Genomic DNA, 21,071 nt, shown 5'->3' with positions numbered 1-21,071 from the left:
GTAACATGTATGATTTGACAATGGTTCCATTACATTTGAACCCATGAAAATTTGCACCTGCATACTATTGCACCTATGGAAATTTTTTGTTTTACGGATATTTGAACCCAAACTAACCCTAACCCATGGGTTTTAGCTCCCGCATATAGATTAAACCCGCGGATATAGGCCTACACGTGGTTACTGGGGCTGGGCATTTCGAATCGAATAGTAAATTATTCGAATCGGTTAAGAGCTAAATTTCGAATCGCCGCCATCTCGTTTTTATCTTTCCGCTAATGGTCGAGGTGAATTCCCCAATTTTTTTTTTTCATTCGAGTCATATTTTTTCAACGGAATTCTAACATATGACTATTTTCTGTAGTGGGTTATTCATAAAACGTGTTTGTTATTCTGTGTGAACGCTCAGTAATCTATCTGAGTGAATCATTCTATGTCTTCAGTAATTCATTTGTTGAGAGGACCAATTACTGTAATAAAGTCGCTTACAATTATATATTTTCAAGTATTCGATTCGATTCGAAAAAATTATTCGATTCGATTCTGAAATCACAAGGTATTCGAAAATGCCCAGCCCTAGTGGTTACTCATTATCAGTCGATCGCGAGCGATTTTGAAGATTTTAGTCGAAGGCAGGTTGTCCACCTCTGGTGTATGACATGGACTGTTGTCATGCATGTGTTCCACACGTAATAACTAAATTAGGTGTTCCTTCTGTATGGGATCACCATCGCATATCAGTGGCACCAATTGTGGTGTCATTTCGTTATGTGTTTAGAATTTATTTACGGTTTATCTCATACAGATATACTCATAGAATTTAGTTCCTTACCCTAGCTGAAATCACACAATCCTGAAATGGCATACCAGAGTAGCAACCTAAGTTATTTGTAACTGGAATAGGAAAAAATCATATGGTTCACTGTGGTCTCGGGTCCGGCCATGGAGCGAAACATTGCAAAAGCAATCATCGGAGAGATCCAGCACGAGATTTTTGAGAATATCCAGATGTCGAATATATGCCGCTAATGTCTCGCACGATTCTTTTAGAATAATTTATATATCAATGGCCTTCACAACTTACTTACTGGGCAGTTCGGTTGCATTGTCATATTTACAGGGTCAGAGGTTTGATAGTGGATTGTAAGGCGGATTTGGTAGTAAGTATCATATGATTATAATGATTGACTAGATATATATGTAATCGGCACATTTCAGTGAATCGTGCTAAGAGTTAGGAGTACCTCTGATTACCCCGCGTTGGTTCGCATCCCATGCGGGGATAGTTATGTGCGAGATGATTGCTAGACTTCTACATTTCACCGGCCTTTTATTTCCTTACGACTGTGAAGAACTCTTCTCCAATTCGTTAGAAAATGGGCGAGAATAATAGCACGTGATTGGTTGATTTTCGTAGGTGGTGTCACAGACGATACCGCACAAAATAATACGTGCTTATTGACTCACGTGTATCGTTTATTAAGTTTCGCTTCTGCTTCGACTGTCTCGCCATTCAGCACAAGACCAAAGAGCTTCCTGTTTGTTCTTTTGAAGAGGTAGGTAGGTGGTGGGTGTGAAGGTCAAGACTGCCGCGTGAAGCAACAGCACTGAAGAAGCTGTTCCGAAATTAATCCCTTGATATCGATGGTCTTGTGGTGATGCGGTGATGTTCTGTGTTTTGATATCAGAGAATGCCGATGATCAACTATGTAGAATTTTTCTCTGGATGTCTGGGAGGTATGTAAATAGGCCAGGTATAAACAGCTTAATTTATGTAATTTGTATTAGTTCTCAAATTTTTCTCATCGCCCTAATTTTGTGTCAGTATCTGGAGTCATTCCTGCATTTGGATATGTCTCTATGTTGGGAAGTAAGTTTAAAAATTACGAATGAAAAAGATTCGAATTAACTTGAATTTGAACCCTAATATATTGGGTAGATGATGAATCCATTAAACTGTTAAATGTATTTTTCGACTGTTTTCATTCATTCTTTGTTTTATTATACTGTATCACTTTTATTCAATTCATACTACAGTACTATCTGACTATAGTTCTTCCAAATTTATAGACAGTTGACTAGAATATGATGTTATGGGATAAGGAAATATCCAATTCCATGAGTTCAATAGATAATGCTATATTTTAATTACATCCTTGTTGCCACATTTCGACACTATTTTATCAATATGTTTGTCAAGTGTCCAATTTGCGGGCTACGTAAATAATAGTCAACCTGTTCACAGGCTAAATAATACCGAAGATTGAGTACCCCTGAATTATACGATCAAGTTGTCCTATCGGGTTTCCTCTCCCTTAGGATAAGTATGAAATTCTTATCCTCATACATTGCGGCGGTGGGACTAAAAAAATATAACTATTACAATATACTTGTAATTAATTTGTTAATCATTTTCATCATTCAGGCAATATATGTAATCTAATGAATATTAAATATTTCTTTTAAGGAGTTGCTGGAGTTCTTGTTGGACAACCTTTTGACACTGTGAAGGTATATTATGACTCAATTTAATATTCCTGCACTGTCCTAGGCTGAGCTTGAACTATTTTGAATCTTGATTACTTTCCTTAATTACAATAATAATAATCATAATCATAGCTTGTGATTTGGGGATTGTTTTTAATGCCAAGTTTTGAATAAGAATTCATTCCAAAGATAGAAAATATGTACGGTAGACGGTAGTGTCTGTACAATGCTATTGATTTGTGTCAGTGATACATAACCCAGAAATCTTGACAAATGTAGGTATTTTATCACTTTTCAAGGGCATCCATTTACCTGATATTCTGAAACGTTATCTCAATATCAGAGGCTGGAAAAAATACTGTAAGAATAGGCCTAATTATTTTTAACTATTTGAGGTAGTTTATAATGATAGCAATATTGGCACAATTCGACATGATGTGAAAATTATTCGATGAAGTTTAATAATCTAGAACTCTTTTTTGCAATCATAATTTTAAATATTGTAGATTTGCATTTTCACTATAACTATAACTAGTGCAGTAGTACCTGTTCTTGAAATTGTATGTTGTAAATTTGTATATTATCTGAAGTAAATTTTTTGGAAATTCCTAGTCAGCTTTAGTATTATGCTGACGTCAATGATGACGAATGAGGAAGTCTACGTTTTTTTGTAGTGTTTGTTCATTATACTGCCAATATTGTACTTTATGAGACCATCATGATTAACAATGGTGAAAATATGACTGATTTTTAGTCATGTCAATTGCATTTAATATGTATGTAGAGGGTGAATAAGATAATGAATATTCTGTCATAGTTGATATGATGCTGTATTGTATCATAAAGAGCAATAATACTTTACAATGTGTTGTACAGTCATGGACAATATATTTTAATTTTTGGTAAAATTCCAAAATAATCTATAACAGGATGTACATGAAGTCCCATATTAAATTTGGATACTGATTAAAATAAAATAAACCTTGTTCAAATATATCCAGAACTGACTTAATACCAAATTTTGACTGCAACAGGAGCCTGTATATTATTATTCTGCATGGGACTTTTATTTTGGTATTTTTGATCTTTTATAGTTATTTTCTTCATTCTATTTATTCATATCTTAGTATGGTTACAGTAACACACAGATGCAAGTTTAAATTGTCATAGTAACTGGATTCAATTGTTACATTGTCACTCCTGATATTTCATACTTAGTCCAAAGTTTCTATTTTTGATGTTATTTATAGCCAACATTCTTTATTATTTCTTCTTTCAATCACCTAGGTACGGTTACAAACCCAGAGTGGAACATCACTGTATAGGGGAGTTTGGCATTGTCTTACATCCATTGTTAAAAATGAAAGTGTAAGATATTGTTTTTTCTTTGTTTGGTATTGCATAATGGACACTAGATTGGATTTATTGAGAAAAAAAAATGTAAAGTTAACTGGAAATTAAGAATTTATATTGAGAAACTTAACCTAATTTAAAGCACAAGGCTGTTACCAGTAGTCTGAATTTTGGATGGTTGAATTTGAATGGCTTTAGATGTTTAAATGTTTTGTAAGTGAGGGTTGATTCTTTATAGGTAATTGAACTAAAATTTCTGAATAAATTTTTATACATTTCCACAATTATTCTTGTTCTCATCCAACTTTCATAGTTTTAACTTCTAAGTAAACAGCAGATTAATCGGTTATTCTTTGATTGAAGAAAGCTATTTCTTTATAGCTATTTCTTTTATATTTGTAAAAGAAGTTTTATAAAAATGTTACATTATTTTTACATTTTATGCATATTTCCTGCTAAATTTTAACCGATGCTTTTTTATTACAGCCGCGTGGATTGTTTAAGGGAATGTCTTCTCCTCTGCTTGGACTCAGTTTTATAAATGCAATTGTTTTCGGTGTCCAAGCACAAGTTATTACATTCCTTGGAAGAGAGACAACGTACACCCATTTCATCAGTGGTGCTTTTGCGGGTGCTGTTCAATGTGTTATATGTGCTCCTATGGAATTAGCAAAAACACAAATGCAAGTTCAAGGTATTGGGAAAAAAGCAAAGAAAAGCGATGTGAGGACAATTTAATGTTATGTTTGAATATTTTGGATATGCGCTTCGGTTTGATTGAGCATATCCATCCAAGAAATTGAAATTGAAATTCAGTACATGAAATTTGAACAGTTTGATGAAATATAGTAAAATGTGTGTTATTCATCATGTGGAAAATGGAGCAGTTCTGTCACAAATTATATGATTGCTGCTGTTTTCCACAGTACCCGGTACATCGTGATACAAGCTTCAAACTATTTATCTTATTGTACATAAATTCAAATCGGATGCAATGTTTTTTTTTTTTTCAATTTTTCAAGGATGCAAGTTTATTTTTATGCTATTAACTTATTGAGTAATTATTAGTATCATTCTAATTGAGATGCCAATTATATTTCTTGTTTAGAATATGTACAAAAGTTCAATCGATTGCATAAAAAAAATTTACAAATCCCATGGAATGAAAGGTTGCTACAAAGGAATGACTCTCACTCTCATGCGTGAAACTCCAGCATTCGGTTGTTATTTTGCTTCATATGATATTTTAACATCTACTGTACTTTTGGTGAGTATCTTATAGATGATAAAAAGATGTTTAAAAAACTTAAATTTTTCAAATTGCAGGAGCATTAAATGAAGGACGAAACTTCAAAATAAAATAAAAAAATAAAAAAAACTGGTTATGATATGGTATATTGACTTCTTAACATAATTAAAAATGGAACAGGACTATAAGAACCCTGTATACATAACAAAGTCCTAGAATTGAGTTGGAATAGTATCATTTCCAATCATTTATCTGTCCTGGTTATAGCAAGGATGTTTATTTTCAATATGGACTGGAGTCTTGAAACTGAGATATACGCTTTTTAAATTTTAGCCAAAATATGAAAAATCGCCTATGTCTTATTAATACAAATCAAAAAGAGATTTGCAAATAAATTCGAAATTTCCATTCAATTTGATGGGATTTTATGAATACTTTAATATTCAAAAAGAGGTCCTTGAAGTGTTATGCCAATGAAACTTGTTACAATATTAGAACTGTTTTTGAATATTTTTGAATAGTGAGTTCTCCGAATTTATATCACGATATCGAGTTTAACTGAGCTCACTTTTATTGCTCTCAGTTACATTCCATGAATAACACAAAGGTCTGCAAATGGCTATCCATTCAATGTGTTTTTGTTATAGTGATCAATATTCATGCATATCCTATTAAGTTCCTGTTTGTTTTCAATATTCAGAAAGTCCAATCCAATAAATTAGGCTTTCGTGTTTGGTCTTTGGTCATTTTTCCATTCATATTTGAATTTTTTTATTATAGTTGTATTTAATTAAACGAAAAATACATGATTTTCATTAATATATATATATATGGATGGCGTACAGAGATGGTCAAAGCCAAATAATCCGCTGTTCCATATACATTCTAAAATTATGTTTTCGAGTATGCAATATCGAATATTTATTCAAAATTTGGCCTATTTCTGAAACTCTTCCTATACAAGAATGTGAAATATCGAATTGATCCAAATGTTCAATTTATTTTGCGCTCCCCTGTTGTGTAACATTATATGGCCATTGTGGTCGGTTACTTTTGATCTTGATGATGCCCGAGTCATACATAGTAACACTGCTGATTACCAAGGAAAGTTACAAACAAACACAGTAACATTTCACGTAATGTCAACATAGAATCAATCCTAACGACTGACTGATATGATCAATGCTCATGGCGATTCAAATTTTCGACAGCATATGACTGTAATCCTTGAATTTCAATCAATAAGTCAATAAACAAAAAGCACTCTGAGTAGTCCTGATGCATGAATTTCCATTTTTTTATGTTTATTTCATAATTCAATGTGTTTGAGTCATGATAATTATATTTTTGTTATTAAATTATATTTGGGTTTGGGTCTCTTGGTCAAGGTAATATTCAACTTCAATTCAAATTTTGAATTAATTATTAACAAGTGATTCATGGTTGTGATGAAATACATCCTTTCTCCATAGGCATATACCTAATAACGCTATTTCGAAACAGTGTCAATCTGGGAATCAGTGCTGTATCAAGGGTACTTGAAATTGTCAAGAGATTTTGAAGAGTTGTGATTTGAATGATAAATAAACTAAACTTTTGTTGTAGCAAACACAACAATGCACAATTCAAAATGTGCTTTCCTTTATACTGCCAATTCTTTCACTATATAAATAGTGAAGTTTTAAAGTTAATTTACTTAGACAAGCAGAAGCCTTGATAGGGTATGAAATTTCTTATTAATATTTACTACTCATTTAAAGATGTACGGTAATTATCAAGTTATTTTATCCCCATACTGTTAATAATGCTGGTATATTTTAACTGAAGTTTGATGTTATTAGTATTTACCAATGATTGCAGTTGTTTTGTGAATAATTTTAAATAAAATATAATTCAGCATTCTTGGTTCATTGAACTTGGTGTCATTTGCTTAGTTTCCAGTCAAATATTTGTTTTATTCGATTGATGGAGACTGAAAACTGTGATATATGTTTGACTTTGTTTCACAAATAATAAGAGTCATTACAGTCAAGATCGTCAGCTTTTAAAAATATCTTCTTGTTTGCCATATGATAAAATTGTTATCGTATATTTACTGTCATAAATATTTTCGATAAAAAAATATGAGACAACATTTAAAGCCAAAAAGATTGTGGCCCGTTGCAAAATCCTGTTGTAAATAGTTACTTTATGACAAATATTTATATGTCACACAACACTACCTGGATTACTTTCTAAAAGATTGATTTTATAACAAGAAATCATTATTTCATTATTTATTTCCACTTTTGACTATCTCACTCGTCATCCCTGTTCCCATTTCAGAAACTGGCCCTGCGAATTACGATAGAAAAGCTTCTTATGGCTTATTAATTTGTGATATTGTTTTTGGACACGAAGTGGACCTATGGGAAGATTTTGTTATTTAAACTGTTGTTGTGAAAAAATTGCCCTTCTCTTTAGCTACTGGATGAATTTCTTTGAAATTTTCAGTAGTTAAAGATTGTTGTTCTTATACTTATAACTTATTACTCTATGAAATTCGTTTCCCACTTTGAAGCTATTTCTCATGTCATCAAAATTGAAAATTTTGCTCCGCTCACTAGTTCCGTGATCATATTTCAGCGATATCTGGTGGTCAGCAAAGTTTTGATGGGGTAGACTATCGCTTGCGGTGCTGTAAAAGATATTATACTACTTCGTTTTGGCCTTCGTTTTTATTCGAAAAGAATAAGTAAACATATATTATAATAATTGCAATTCTGTATTCAACCTATTTCAAGCATTCTGTATTTAGTTTCTATGTTCTATTCCCTATCAGCACTATAGCTAATTGATGATATTTATACCAGGTGGATAAAACTGAAACATATCAGCTTGGTACTATTTTAAAGATGATGTTGTCTGGTGGAATAGCAGGTATTTTGTCATGGGTTATCACCTATCCGTTCGACGTCTTGAAGTCACGACTGCAAGCCGATCATTTTGAAAATTCCAAATATAAAGGCACTATAGATTGTTTAAAGAAAGGTATCGAAAAAGAGGGACCAAGACTTTTATACAGGTATGAAAATTTTACCATGAGGCCGGGAGGTTTATTACCAATACATTTGAAATTGAGATCATATTGTATCCTATCGAAAACTATTATTTTGTGAATATCAATCAAGAAAAAAATTTATGTTTATTTTTGTATTTTAACATAGGGTACTACTATATTGGGGCACCCTGTAACTCCTCGATTCAGTGAAATAAATTACAAATATATATATATATATATACATAAAGGAAGTACTATGCTACTTTTGAGAACCTAATTCAAAACTTCCTAACTGAATATTTCTCTTTCTTTAGAGGTCTCAATTCAACAATAATCCGAGCATTTCCTGTTAATGCAGCAACTTTTGCCGTTGTTCAAGTTTCAACTCAATATTTTTATAAAAAGAAAAACGGATATCCTTGATTCTTTGGGCCGTCGGTATATATTGCATTGATTTTGGTTGAAGTTTTATATAAACTTGCAGGTTGAAAAAAAACAAATCAATCTATGAGATTAGATAGAGATGGTATGTCACTCCCCAAATAGTTTTCCAAATCGGGATAATTTTTTCCAGCTGCCACACTGAAAAACTTTCAATTTTACTTTATTATTGCACAAGTGGCATGTGGAAAAAGGAAATTCACGATTTGTTCTTAATTTTTGAGGCCATGTTTTTTGGACTTTTTTTTACAAGTCAATTGATTCTACATATTGTGAAATAAAAATTATTGTGATTTCAAATGTATGTACTGTATATTATATTGCGCTTTAAGCTTAATTTGTTTTATTGGGATATAAAAAATAAATTGCATCTTCTATTATTACTTTATTCTGGTTCATATTGCACTGAATGTATTGCTTATCCCACTGGGTACTGTAAAAATGTATTGATACTTCCTGCCTTTGGCTGCCTTATACCTACTTACCTTTGCAATTTTTATACACAATTATTCCATCTCTAATATACACAGAATGATGATATACAAAATGGTAACTTTTATAAGAAAAATTCTTTTTCTAAGTGTTTTTAATTATGTACTGCATATACCATATTTGTTACACAAACAGTGAATGTTACGCAACCTTTGACCCCAGAAAAACTTAAACTGACATGAATAAACTCATAATAACAGACCAGTGTTCACAGTCTGAAATGTAAAAAATCACTGTCAACGTATTGATGATTGGTCATTGTTACAGAAATAAATAAGGAAGTCAATGCTTGAGGAAACATCCATTAACCGAAAATGATCAAATAAGGAAGTCGATGCTTGGGGAAACATCCATTAACCGAAAATGATTTTCTTATACTGTTAAACTTTAATTGAAATATTCTTGGTATAGTATTAGATGAACTGTGTTATTTTTTTTGCACTTCATGCTTAATGTAATTGTAACACAATATTATTGCTAGTCTTTGCAAATTATTATATTTCACAATGCTTTTTTTTTGCTTTTCATTTATCGTGCTTGTCTCATTATTCTGAATGGAATTTTCTATCAAGCTGGTGTTTATGGTATTAAAATTATAATTCTTGAACAGGTCTGATAAACAATTTTTTATTTGTTTCAAAATTTTTTCTACATTGAATTAATTAGGCCAATTTAAAAAATTTGGAATGAAATATGAACAATACAATTTCAGTCACATTATCACAATTATGTTATCAACCTTATTTGGCATATTTCCATTTATAATTTGAAAGTAGTAGGAATGTTACATTACTGATTGCAATTTTCTTGTTTTTTATTGTTTCACATTGCCAGTCTTCTATGTTTTAACTATATTTTTAACTTAACTACCCTTGCCAACAGTTTACCTTTTCCAAAAATTGATTTTATATTTTTTCAGACACTTTATCATATTGATATTTAATAATGTGTATTTGTCAAAAATATATAACACTTTGATCAATTTCAAAAGAGTCCAGTCACATGTTTTTAAATTTCGATTTTTACTTCAAGACAATATTGATCTTTCATTCCTGACCTGAAAGACACTTCAAGTTGATTTACACATTAAACGGAAACTTTTTGACACAAATCGATACATATATGCAGCGCTTCTGCGTGATCTCCAAGAAATAAAAGTCTTGAAACTTGCGGTTCTAAAACAATGCATGGACTTATTATGAAATTTTTGCAAATAATTCGGGTGATCTCTTGTTAGAGGGAGATAAATAAGGTTTTTGAAACATCTTATTTTCCTCTGTATGCCAATTTTATTTTGTCGACACTGCCAAGCATTTGATGGACATTTCCGAAAAAAAACATGCTAGTATATTAACCAAAACCATATTACTTAATTACTGTGAATTGGTACATTCTTGTGAATTTGTACATTCTTGCATACAAGTACCAGAATTCATTCCTCGAACAGACAAGTCTTCCACTGCTATGACATCAATATTTGCTTTGTATTCGTGAAATTCTACAGCACTGGGTTTTTTGCTCTGAATAGTAAAATATTCTGGTTTTACTTTGGCATTCCTTCCAATCAATTTACCGACCAACTTTTTTTTTGCAACGAAGGAAATTTTACTGATCCATTTTAAGCAAATTCGAGTCTAGATTTACTTTAAAAAATTACTGTTTCACTGATTGCAGGAACCTGATGTACCAAAAAAACCCCATTATTTACATATCATGGGCGATTACAGTCTTGTATGAGCATAATGTGTATACTGATTGAAGGTATGGAAACACCTCGTAAACAAATCATGCAATTTAACTGATATTGCAGAATGTTATCAGAATTTTTTGCTGTACAACTGATTGGTCTGCAACTAAGTATGCTAAAAGAGTGCGGTATTTTCAATGGCATTTATTAAATAACTTTTGCAAAAATGTATTGGTGTTGTCCAAAAACCTGATGTGAAATGGCAACCCAATATGGAGGCAAGTCAAATCACAATATAACTATCTCTGTACCTAGCTATTTATTGGTCATATAACCTGTTGAGAATAGAATATTCAAAGTGTTTGTACTTTTGTTTAGCATAATTGCCAAACCATTTGACATACTGTAAAAGTTAACAAATTTTTCAGACTTTTTTTTTTCTGAATACCCTGTCTGTATATGCTCTATTATTTCCCAAATGACCATATCTGGGATATTTGTCACCATTTCATTGAGGGTAAATTAATTCTGTTTTACAATCTTGCGTCACCTGATTTAGTTATTACATTATGTTTTTATGTTAGTCCAAAATTCTTCGATACATGGGTGTTAAATTTAGCTAAGATTTGCTACGTTAAAGAATAATTTCATTATTTTGGTCTAAATGATTCAACTTCTCTGTTTTCTGGTCTTCAATCTATAAAAGCATAAACTTAGATCTATCTAAAATTTCATCTAAGCCAAATCTTCCGTCAGTAGAGACAGGTTAAACTATTGAGCAAGTTGTTAGATTTAACCTAAGAACGAAACTTTATTAAATTGATTCACAATGTCAAACATTTTTTATGAAAAAAAGGTTCAAATGTTTATTGTATTTATTCGATCAGATATTTTTGTAATCAATTTACTATAATTGCGTTGAAAATGGTCTTTATTGCTTGCAATATATACATATATATAATATGCCATTTGGGTAGTTTTGCTAGCGAATAGAGCTTCTGAATTAAAATAATATATTTATAAGCGTGGCTTGTTACTTGTTGGTCAATGGATACCAGGTTTTAAGAATTGGCAGGCTTTGTTTTGAAATGTTTGATTTCTTGTTATCCACTGGCTTGTGAACTTTTTAAAGTTAATGAAGATAACTTTTAGATAACTAATAAAAATAGCTAAAAATTCATCTTAAAGCATTGTGTTATGTAGCCTAAACATATCAGTCCGAATGGTGTTGAATGAGAAGTAAAACAGAGATCCTTGATATATTTGCCATTCAAAAATCAAAATTTTCAGGGCTTTATGCCTCGAATAGTAGGCAAACTCTGGGTGATATCGATTCATCATCCGAGCAGTGCTGTTGAGTGCGGCGTGTTTTTGCTAGATCAAAAATTGATTTTTTCGGGACTGCCTGAGCCGGAATAAAAAAAAGTCAAAACTTCCTTTTAATAAAGTTCAAATAACATTTATTCCATGATGTGTTATGAACACTCTTTATCATAATAAAAGCTTTTTCGTTATCATAATTTGATAATTTCAGAACTGGAGTCAGATATGAAATTTTTTGCAACCCAGAGTTGATTGTAAATTTTATCTGGCTCAAAGTCAAGTTCAGAACAATTTGAGAGTGAAATAAAGTTGATCATTTCTTCGAATTTAAGCTGGGAAGCAGTACTGTTCTTTTGACACCCCCTTAAGACTTCACTTAGCAGAAATAGGACTAATAGACATGATCTAACCTCACTCTAGACGGGGTAATTTCTTCTTACAAAGCAAAATACTCACATATTTGATACTCAAAATAACATTTATTCTGAAAATTTACATCTTATTTGAAAAATGAAATAGGTACACTGCAACAATTTTACTTTGGCGAAAAAGTATACAAATATTACCTCAAGCATTCAAAATGTTCTCTTTCATTTAACAAGGAACATAGTCACTTATAAACAAAATCAGAGATTGAAAATAGAGATTGTAAATCGTCTACTTAGTAAATTCGCAGTTTTCTGCAAGCACAGATTTTACAATTTTTTAGATGTATTTCGCTAAGAACGAGGTTCTGCTAGGTAATGGTGCCAATATAGTTCTGAAACACTGTGGAGACATTGCTTACCAATTTATTACAACTTTGGGAGGTGGTGGTCATTTTTACCTGCAATGCCATTGTCGTTGCGTCTAATGCTTTACCTACTAGGTCAATACACCCACCAAATTCATCATGTGTTTCTTCTTCAAAATCAAACTAACCTATTCTTTGGTATGTTGACTTGTAGGATATAAATTAATTTGTTGATTATATCCAGTCTGATAATTTTTTTTGACATAAAAAATTTATTCAAGATCCATAACCATTAATACATTATCACAATGATCTTCTGGAACTTAGAATACAAGACAAATATTATTGAAAAGGACAAGCAAATTCCAATAATCTAAAAGTAGATGGGCTGTCACAAACTTTGGCAAGATATAATAAAAATGAAGAAAATATGGCAGCAAAACCAGGGCTTCTAGAAGTGTGTGTACCAATATGGAGGTAACTGATTTTGTTCGCCTACTTTACATCAAGTTGTATAAAAGGACTGGAACCGATGGGCGGGGGGTATATTCACTTGGCTAACACAGACACCCCAAACTCGTATATTCTTAGTTAAACAAAAAAGCTTGAGGAAAATCGGAATAAAATTATAGTCCCTAACCTGGTACATATACTACGAGAGTACCGCAAAATCATCTGCACTGTAGTCAGAAATTGATATTGAACCCAGTAAATTTTAATTCAATTTTGTTCTTTTTGAGAACTAAGCTTGAACAATCTGTTTTAACAAGAAAAGTTGTACCAACATGATTACTTGAGTCAAGTCTTATAACATTCCAGAATCAAAGAAATCTAAACCAATATTGTGGCACAACTGTGGTAGATTTTATTCAACACCTTGTGATTTGTTTGATAATAAACATTGAAGGAGAGTAACAAAGATTTTATAACGAAAAATACATAATACTAAATACCAAAATTTACATCTGAATCAGAATGAAATTCATTTTTAAGCCGCCACCACCCCTCTACACTGTAATGTACCATTTGTTCTTTGTGTGCATTTGAAAATGTAAATTTCAAATTTGTTAACTATAAATGAGACTATCTAACTAATTAGGGGATTACCTTGCAAGAAATAAACATTATATTTCTTTTATTAGAATCGCATTTACTTTCAGAATCTTGGGGTTAGGGTTGATACTGGTCTTAGTATTTTCACTGCGATGCATGCATAGAGCATTTTTCATATTCTTGAACAAGACTAGTTTAAGACTATAGGAAAAAGAAAGCGGCATTACGCATCGTTGTAAGATACAGATACCATACACTATTATATGGCATTAAACTATTATGTTTTTCGTTTTCGACAACTTTTATTCTACAATCCTTGTACCCTTGTAAGGGAGAAAAAATACTGCTACTAGCTCCCACATCTAGCACCTGCGCTATCCATTGCTCAGAAAAACTTGTAGGATTTTCTGTTGATATCGCATCATATTAATTATATCACTAACCAGCTTTGTGAGTTTGTTGAACTTTCACATTGAAAACATGGTTTCTGGCCTCATATGATAAGTCTGAATATCATGGGCAATTTCCATACGCTTGTCTGTTGCAATTCACCAGTTAGTTGGGGGAGGACTTGATTGTTTACGAGCCTTTGCATGGGTGAGAATATGTGACTTAAGATTGGTTGATTGAGCAAATTTCTTATCACATCCATCAAATGGACAAACATATGGACGATCACCTGTGTGTATTCTCATGTGTGTTCGAAGGTTGAAATCAAGTGAAAAACGCTTTCCACATCCTTCGAACGGACACTGAAATTGACATATCAAAATAATTGGTTCAATAAATCTCTATTTGTTCGGTGTAAAATTCTACAAAACTATATATACACCATATTTCCCGGCTAATAAGTCGCTTTTCTAGACCCAATTTAGTGGCCTGATTTGGGGGGGGGGGGTCGTCTTATTGGGCAGGTAAGCTCAGAACATGATTTGTGTGAACCTTATATTTAGTTTGATATTTTATTAATATGTACTCATGAAGCCAAAGGGGATCCAATCATGATTATTAATTGACATTGTACTGGCAGCTGTTATTTGTCATTTTCTTTTTAAAAACTCCCTCCCTATTCAAGCCGTTATCAAGGCCGGCCAGGAGATAAAGTGATTTATGACCCTTCCGTTTTGCCGACTACACAGACAGAAAAACACAGCTTTGAACAAACCCATGGACCTACAGTGTACTCTTTATCACACCTTGTTCAGGGGTTATTTCAAAGTTCGGATTAAAAGGTTGTCCAAAATGATTGCAGCTTTTTAACTTAAAATTACCACTTTATTGTTGAAGAAATATTAATTCTGTTGGTATGATTCTACCAAACAAACATGATCTGGTTCTAACCATATAAAATTATATGTTATTCAAAATAATTGAGGCTTTTCAACTCAAAATTACCGCTTTATTTTTAAAAATAGTTAATTCTGGGAGTATGATTCTACCCAATAAACATGATCTGGTTCTAATCATATAAAATTATTAGGCATATTAGTGTCTAGCTGACCAACAAAGAAGCAAGTTTTCTACCCCAATTATGGGGCGGCTATATGGAGAAACCCTCCTTTTGAGTGCTAAAAATTGACATCGTCTTATTTGCCGGGTAGATTTATTAGCCGGGAAATATGGTATATATATTCCGGTTCAAGTATGATTAGAAACTTTCGAAGAAATTAATTTAAACAAGCACCAGAAGCTTGGGAAATTGGCTCTTTGAGAGAGAGGTCAAAGAGTCAAAATAGACTTGTTCCTTATTATGTTTATTGGGGAAAGTCTTTCACCCTAGCGAACAGAGGAAACGCATTAGTTGAGCTCTAGCTATATTTTTACAGCCAAACAAAGTAATCAATAATCATCAACTCTATTATGCACATTCATTGGTCTGAATATGTAGATCCATCTGCATATAAATGAACCTTGCTTGCCAAAGACAAAACTATGAAAAATTGATTTCTTTTAAGTGATCTGTTCCCATTCTAAACACAGAATTTACAACCATTCATGAATATCTACCTGAAATGGTTTTTCTCCTGTGTGAACAAGCATGTGTCGTTTCAGTTTTGAACTTTCAACAAATGCTTTCCCGCATTCAGCACAGACGTGAACTCTCGGACCATGTGTATGAAGATGCTTCCTCATCGCTGCATTGTCACGAAATAATTTAGCACAACCCTAGAAAATGATGAAATGAAGAAAAAAAAATTCATCAGCAGACCGATATTCTAACTTATTCTATATTCTGAGAAAAATTTTCAATATATTTTGAATGATTTTATCATACTTTTAAATGAGGTGCTCTATATTATGGAATCTAACTTAATATATAGCGATAGTTTACAATTTAGGCCAGCGGTTTTCAAATAAAACTAGATTTGATGTTGAAGATGAAATCCCTACTTTCTTAACGCAACCTTATTTTCTCTTGGAAGTAATAATGTGAGGCAGGCATTGCAACGGTCGCCAAGAATGTTTATCACATTTATTAAAATCATATCTATTCAATACCTACGGTAGTACTTAGTAGAGGGTTTATATTACAATCACAAGTTATCAGAGTCTGAAGTCAATAACCGGGTTGAGTCTCACAGACATTCCATTTGATGACTCGAGCCCCTTTAGGTCTTTGATAAATAGTGACTCAAGTCGAACAACTAGAGATGAGTGAATGACTCGAGTCTTCTTAACGGTGCAGCTGACATGAGTGGGTGATTTGTATTTGCGGTCACAAAATACCAGGGTCTGTATGAGATGAGTCTCACTGGCATTTCAGAAGTCAATGCGCTTCATTCAAATTGAAGACCAACAGGAACACAAAAATGTAATTTAATGAATGGAAACAATGATAATCGAACTGATTGGGTGTTACCTGGTGAGGACAAGCTACAGTTCTAGGCGATTCTTCAGTTTTTGACTTCTTAGGTTTCGATCTATAGGCAGGCCTGAAAAAATAAAAAAAAGTATTAGTTTAACAATGCTATTTGAAACTACTACGCAATTGAATCGACTCAATCAGACTCAAAGTGACCCAGCCATAAAAGCAAAATGACTCGACTAACTGCTAGGGGGGTTGAGAATGAGAAAATTTTGAAAAAGTCCTCTAAATACCAAAGAAGAATCAAATATGATTTATCACGCTGATTGAAGTTGTATTGAAGAATTGGAAATTTACTGTCTTTTCGCTTAAATTATTGGAAATAAGAAGTGTAGATGAAGAGGTAAATAGATTACCGGTACTATTCATGTATGATCAACATATATAAAAAAATCGCCCATCCGTTGTTCCCTCCCTTTGGTGCACGTTCAGCATTGTTGTCAATCAATACAATACCTAACTAAAATTCAAATTTGAAATACTGTTGGTGAAATGGAAAATACAAATTTTAGTGTCAATGTGACACACTAATGTTTATGAATTCTATCAAAACTTTTGTACAAAGCATCCGAGATTAATGAAACTTATCATCGAATCATATCGAAGCGCAAGTTCAAGTCAAATCATCTTCATGGGAGTAATGTTCTTTTTGCCACAGCCAGTATGATCAAACATAATTTAACTTACGTATAAACATAGAAATTGCTGGATTGTTCCCCTTCATTGGCACCTCGTTCAGGTATTTCTGGAATTTCAACCTGTTCGAAAAAAATGCTTAAATTGTAACAAGAAAATTACATTGGAATGTTTCTAAAACATAAATTATTAAAGGAACATATGATGGTCGAACTTCCGGCTGTCAGAATAACATCTCGGGCATATTACTGAATACATACAACCTCAAGCAAATTTTATAACAAATCTCAATATTATCACATACCCAAAAATTAAAGCCGTTCTTGCAGATTTGGAAATTACTAAGTATAGATAAAGGTAAGATACAACCTCTGATCTACATACCAATCTGGAATGGTCATGACCTGTATGGTACCAGAACAAGCTTTCATAAAGAAATTTGTCAAACACATTACTTGGTATACTATATTATCAATTGGAATCTTTAGCTATCATATTTTAATACATAAATGACAAAACTACATAGAATTTGATGGTTATTTCATACCGGGAAATGAGGTGTATCTGACTTAGTTGAATTATGAATAGCTGATGTTGTTGCATTTTGTGTTGTTGTGACCGTTTCAACAGATGGTACATTAGCTATAGCAGCATAATCATCATTGAGTTCACTTGCCTTTTTGTTGTCTAAATATGCAAACATTCAAATTGGTTTTAATGGTATTCCATATGCAACGAAAGTGTCGCAGCTCTACTATAACAATTCACAAGTGTGATGAGTCTGCTTCAGTTGGGATTAAATCTCAACCGAACTCTCAGTCATGCATTTTTTAGTGTCAGAAATATTATTAATTAGATTGGAGAATTTCGATACGATACAATGGTATGCTAAATGGTATTCTACGCCCCACAGTATTCAATAAAAAAAATGTTGATAGGGCTACCACCTTTTGTGTGCGCTGGATAACAATTTTTTAAAGTTCTCCCTATGAATTAAAAACACACAATACACAGTTTGGTTCCAAGATATGTTCGATTCATGCAACACTCATATACAACTAAAACCAATTTAATACAGAAATGAGTTGTACTATTACGTCTTTTTTATGGGAATTAAAATATATTTAAGTTTTATTATGCGGTGAACTAAAATCGGTCATTTAGCTTCAGGATGAAGCATCTAGGATTTACATATTTATCCCGAGGGAGCGGGAAGTTGATAAAACGGCTTAAATATATGGCGAACCACAGCCTCTCGTACAGTTACCAGTCCATGTTGAGTACGGGATTATTTAGCCAGTTATTTGTTTTCGAAGCATGGACTTTATACAATAAATCTTAAGGTTTCAATGTATTTTATGGTGTCAATGCTCGTCATTGCCACTGGAAGAATGTTTTAGAAGACATATAACCCAGTGTCAGCGGACAGTCCAGTTACATTCAAGGTAAACTAAGTTCATCGGCAATACAAGTCTGCTCTGAACTCTTTTAGTCATATTTAAATTTCATTTCATTTTTTTGGAGGGGGGGGGGGAGAAAAAAAATGATACGATTCATTCATGACTCAAGAGTAATAATATAAGCAAGTGCAAATGTGAATATGTTATAGCACAATCAACCCTCCAGCTTTCAAGCCCATACAAAGTTTCTAATGTAAACAATATGAAGAACATAAATTGAGCTCAGTTCTTTTGAACAACTCGTGAACAGGTATAGATAGCTGAGACTTAAGTGCATACAGGTATATGGTATACTTATATATTATATAATGGTTTGAGTGAGGTGATTTTGAAAGTGTTAGCAACTGCCAAATCAAGATCACAACTGGGAGATAGTATATGGTGATCTGAAAATGCAGCCGATGGTCGATTGAACAAAATTGTCAAAAGGAGTGTGTGAGTAAAATGCAAGCTGTTCAGCAACAGTGCAATGGACCGAACGCCGTAGGCTGGGCGCGGCCATTTTGGAACGTCGCGATTTATCATTTCCGCCATGTTGTTTTGGCCGCCATCTTGGCCGTTCAGTAATGGCGGAATCGGTGTGCCGAGGGAAGGACGCTTCGATTTTTCTCTTAAAATAGCGGGAGCTTTAGCTATTGTATTTTCGTTATTTTACGACGCAGAGACGTTATTTCGTTTTAGTTTGGCGATATTGTTTTCATTTAAATTATTACCTGACGCCCACATCGTGACAGAGAATTCCCCTTCCAATGTCTTGATTTGAACCTGTTTTTGCTCCCATTTCCGTGACACTTTTCGTTCTGCATCATTGTTTGGGTCGCTCTTCTTTTGGCGCTTGTTTGACTTTTTTGTCTTTGGTGGAGTGGATGTTCCCGCTGTTTGTTCCGAAAGTGGATCGGACAGCGGGACCAAAATTTGATCTGATCCAAGCACAGGGTTGGAGTGACTTATGGGTTCGTCACTAATAACTTCTTCGGCAGGTTGCACTATAATAACTTCTTCAAAAGATGGACTTTGCGATCGAACTTGTTGAAGCGAAATTAAAGATTCGTCCATGGTTTCGAGTGAATCTGAAACTTGATCTCCGCCATTTGAGGCACTTTCACCACCGCTCATGACGTTTGACAAACTAGCTTGATTCGAAATTAAATTTTCCATTTCACCAACGATTTGCACGTCTCCCAATGCATCAAAATGCAGAAATTCCGAAGACATAATACGCACCTAATTCCGCGTTATACCTTCGATTTCGCTGTTCTGCGATACGGAAGATATGCTTCGTCGCCATTTGACCCAAGGCGCGATCACGTGATTCGCAGTCTGCAGACTTGCGAATGTATGTACTCGGCTTCTCGTTTGGCCAACATATGGCTATGGAGAATCGAGCGTTGTGCCGCGGAGGTAAACAAAGTTTGGGATATTCTTCCTCGATTTGTAACGCATCAAGCCTGAGTCACAGAGAACAGCTTTCGAATAAATACAGCTACTCTTTCGCTGCCAGCGAGGAATTTTTACAGATAAGTGGAAATTGATGTTGCATTCCATACTTTATTGTAAGAAATATGGGCTAAATGTATAAACAAAAATTCGCAGCGTTTTCAGCTCGAGTGTATTTAAGTTAACTGCGTTGTCGTTCCACGGCTCACAGAGTAACTAATTATTATATATATTTCATGTTTTTGTTGGAATTGATTATCCGAAGGGTATTATAATCAACATATAAATATTGCCGTATCACGAAATCAGGTTGTGTAGGTATCAATATCAATCACGGTAAGAACTCTGGAATAATTTCGTACACTGTTGAATATTATGTGTTTTTCACTAGTTTATAGATGAAATAATTTTCAATGGCATGCTGTGAAAGCCTAAGCAGTTGATAGCACCAGGGGCGTAGCCAAAATTTTCAAGGGGGGGGGGGGGGGGAGGTGTTCCGAAATTTCTATTTGCCTAGTTAGATGGAAATATTTAGCGGGTTCGGCCGAACGCCGGAAAACGTGTGTTTCCATGAGTCTTGAGGGTCTAAAAAGCGTTTCAAGCTACGAAAAATTGCGATGTTAAAACCCATACACACTTACCTTGTGCCCGGGAATTCCAGTGGGCTCGTCAACTCCACACGTAACTCTAGAACGATGCTCGACTATAATCGGCGAGTTCGTGAACATGTATAGAGCAGTGGTTCCCAATCATATAGGCAATGTGCCGCGGAATGATTATTGTTGTGCCGCGAAGATATTTCATTTTTGTATTT

General features: G+C 33.4%; 2 protein-coding genes across 3 annotated transcripts; one reads left to right on the top strand and one right to left on the bottom strand.

The window, feature by feature from the left end:
* Positions 1 to 1,254: 1,254 nt before the first annotated feature.
* On the top strand, positions 1,255 to 11,772 carry LOC120335440 (mitochondrial basic amino acids transporter-like). Of its 2 annotated transcripts, XM_039402942.2 has the most exons (8): positions 1,255 to 1,737; positions 2,468 to 2,511; positions 3,775 to 3,855; positions 4,327 to 4,563; positions 4,949 to 5,107; positions 7,942 to 8,153; positions 8,444 to 8,567; positions 9,330 to 11,772. In XM_039402942.2, exons 1-7 carry the CDS (start codon positions 1,692 to 1,694, stop codon positions 8,550 to 8,552), a joined length of 888 nt encoding a protein of 295 aa, XP_039258876.1. In that variant the 5' UTR covers positions 1,255 to 1,691; the 3' UTR covers positions 8,553 to 8,567; positions 9,330 to 11,772. The 2 variants fall into 2 exon arrangements, with proteins under 2 accessions (XP_039258876.1, XP_039258875.1); XM_039402941.2 differs by having other exon boundaries at positions 8,444 to 11,772.
* A 759-nt stretch (positions 11,773 to 12,531) lies between these two features.
* LOC120336435 (uncharacterized) lies at positions 12,532 to 20,174 on the bottom strand. Its single transcript, XM_039404115.2, has 6 exons — positions 19,534 to 20,174; positions 17,908 to 18,047; positions 17,412 to 17,482; positions 16,719 to 16,791; positions 15,866 to 16,024; positions 12,532 to 14,610 (listed from the first exon to the last, which is right to left on the bottom strand). Exons 1-6 carry the CDS (start codon positions 20,033 to 20,035, stop codon positions 14,407 to 14,409), a joined length of 1,149 nt encoding a protein of 382 aa, XP_039260049.2. The 5' UTR covers positions 20,036 to 20,174; the 3' UTR covers positions 12,532 to 14,406.
* Between the last annotated feature and the right edge of the window lie 897 nt (positions 20,175 to 21,071).

This window comes from Styela clava, chromosome 2, assembly GCF_964204865.1.
Source record: "Styela clava chromosome 2, kaStyClav1.hap1.2, whole genome shotgun sequence".
In the NCBI taxonomy this organism is placed as follows: domain Eukaryota; kingdom Metazoa; phylum Chordata; class Ascidiacea; order Stolidobranchia; family Styelidae; genus Styela; species Styela clava.
Note: the sequence above shows the minus strand (reverse complement) of the source record. Positions and strands in the feature narration are given on the sequence as shown.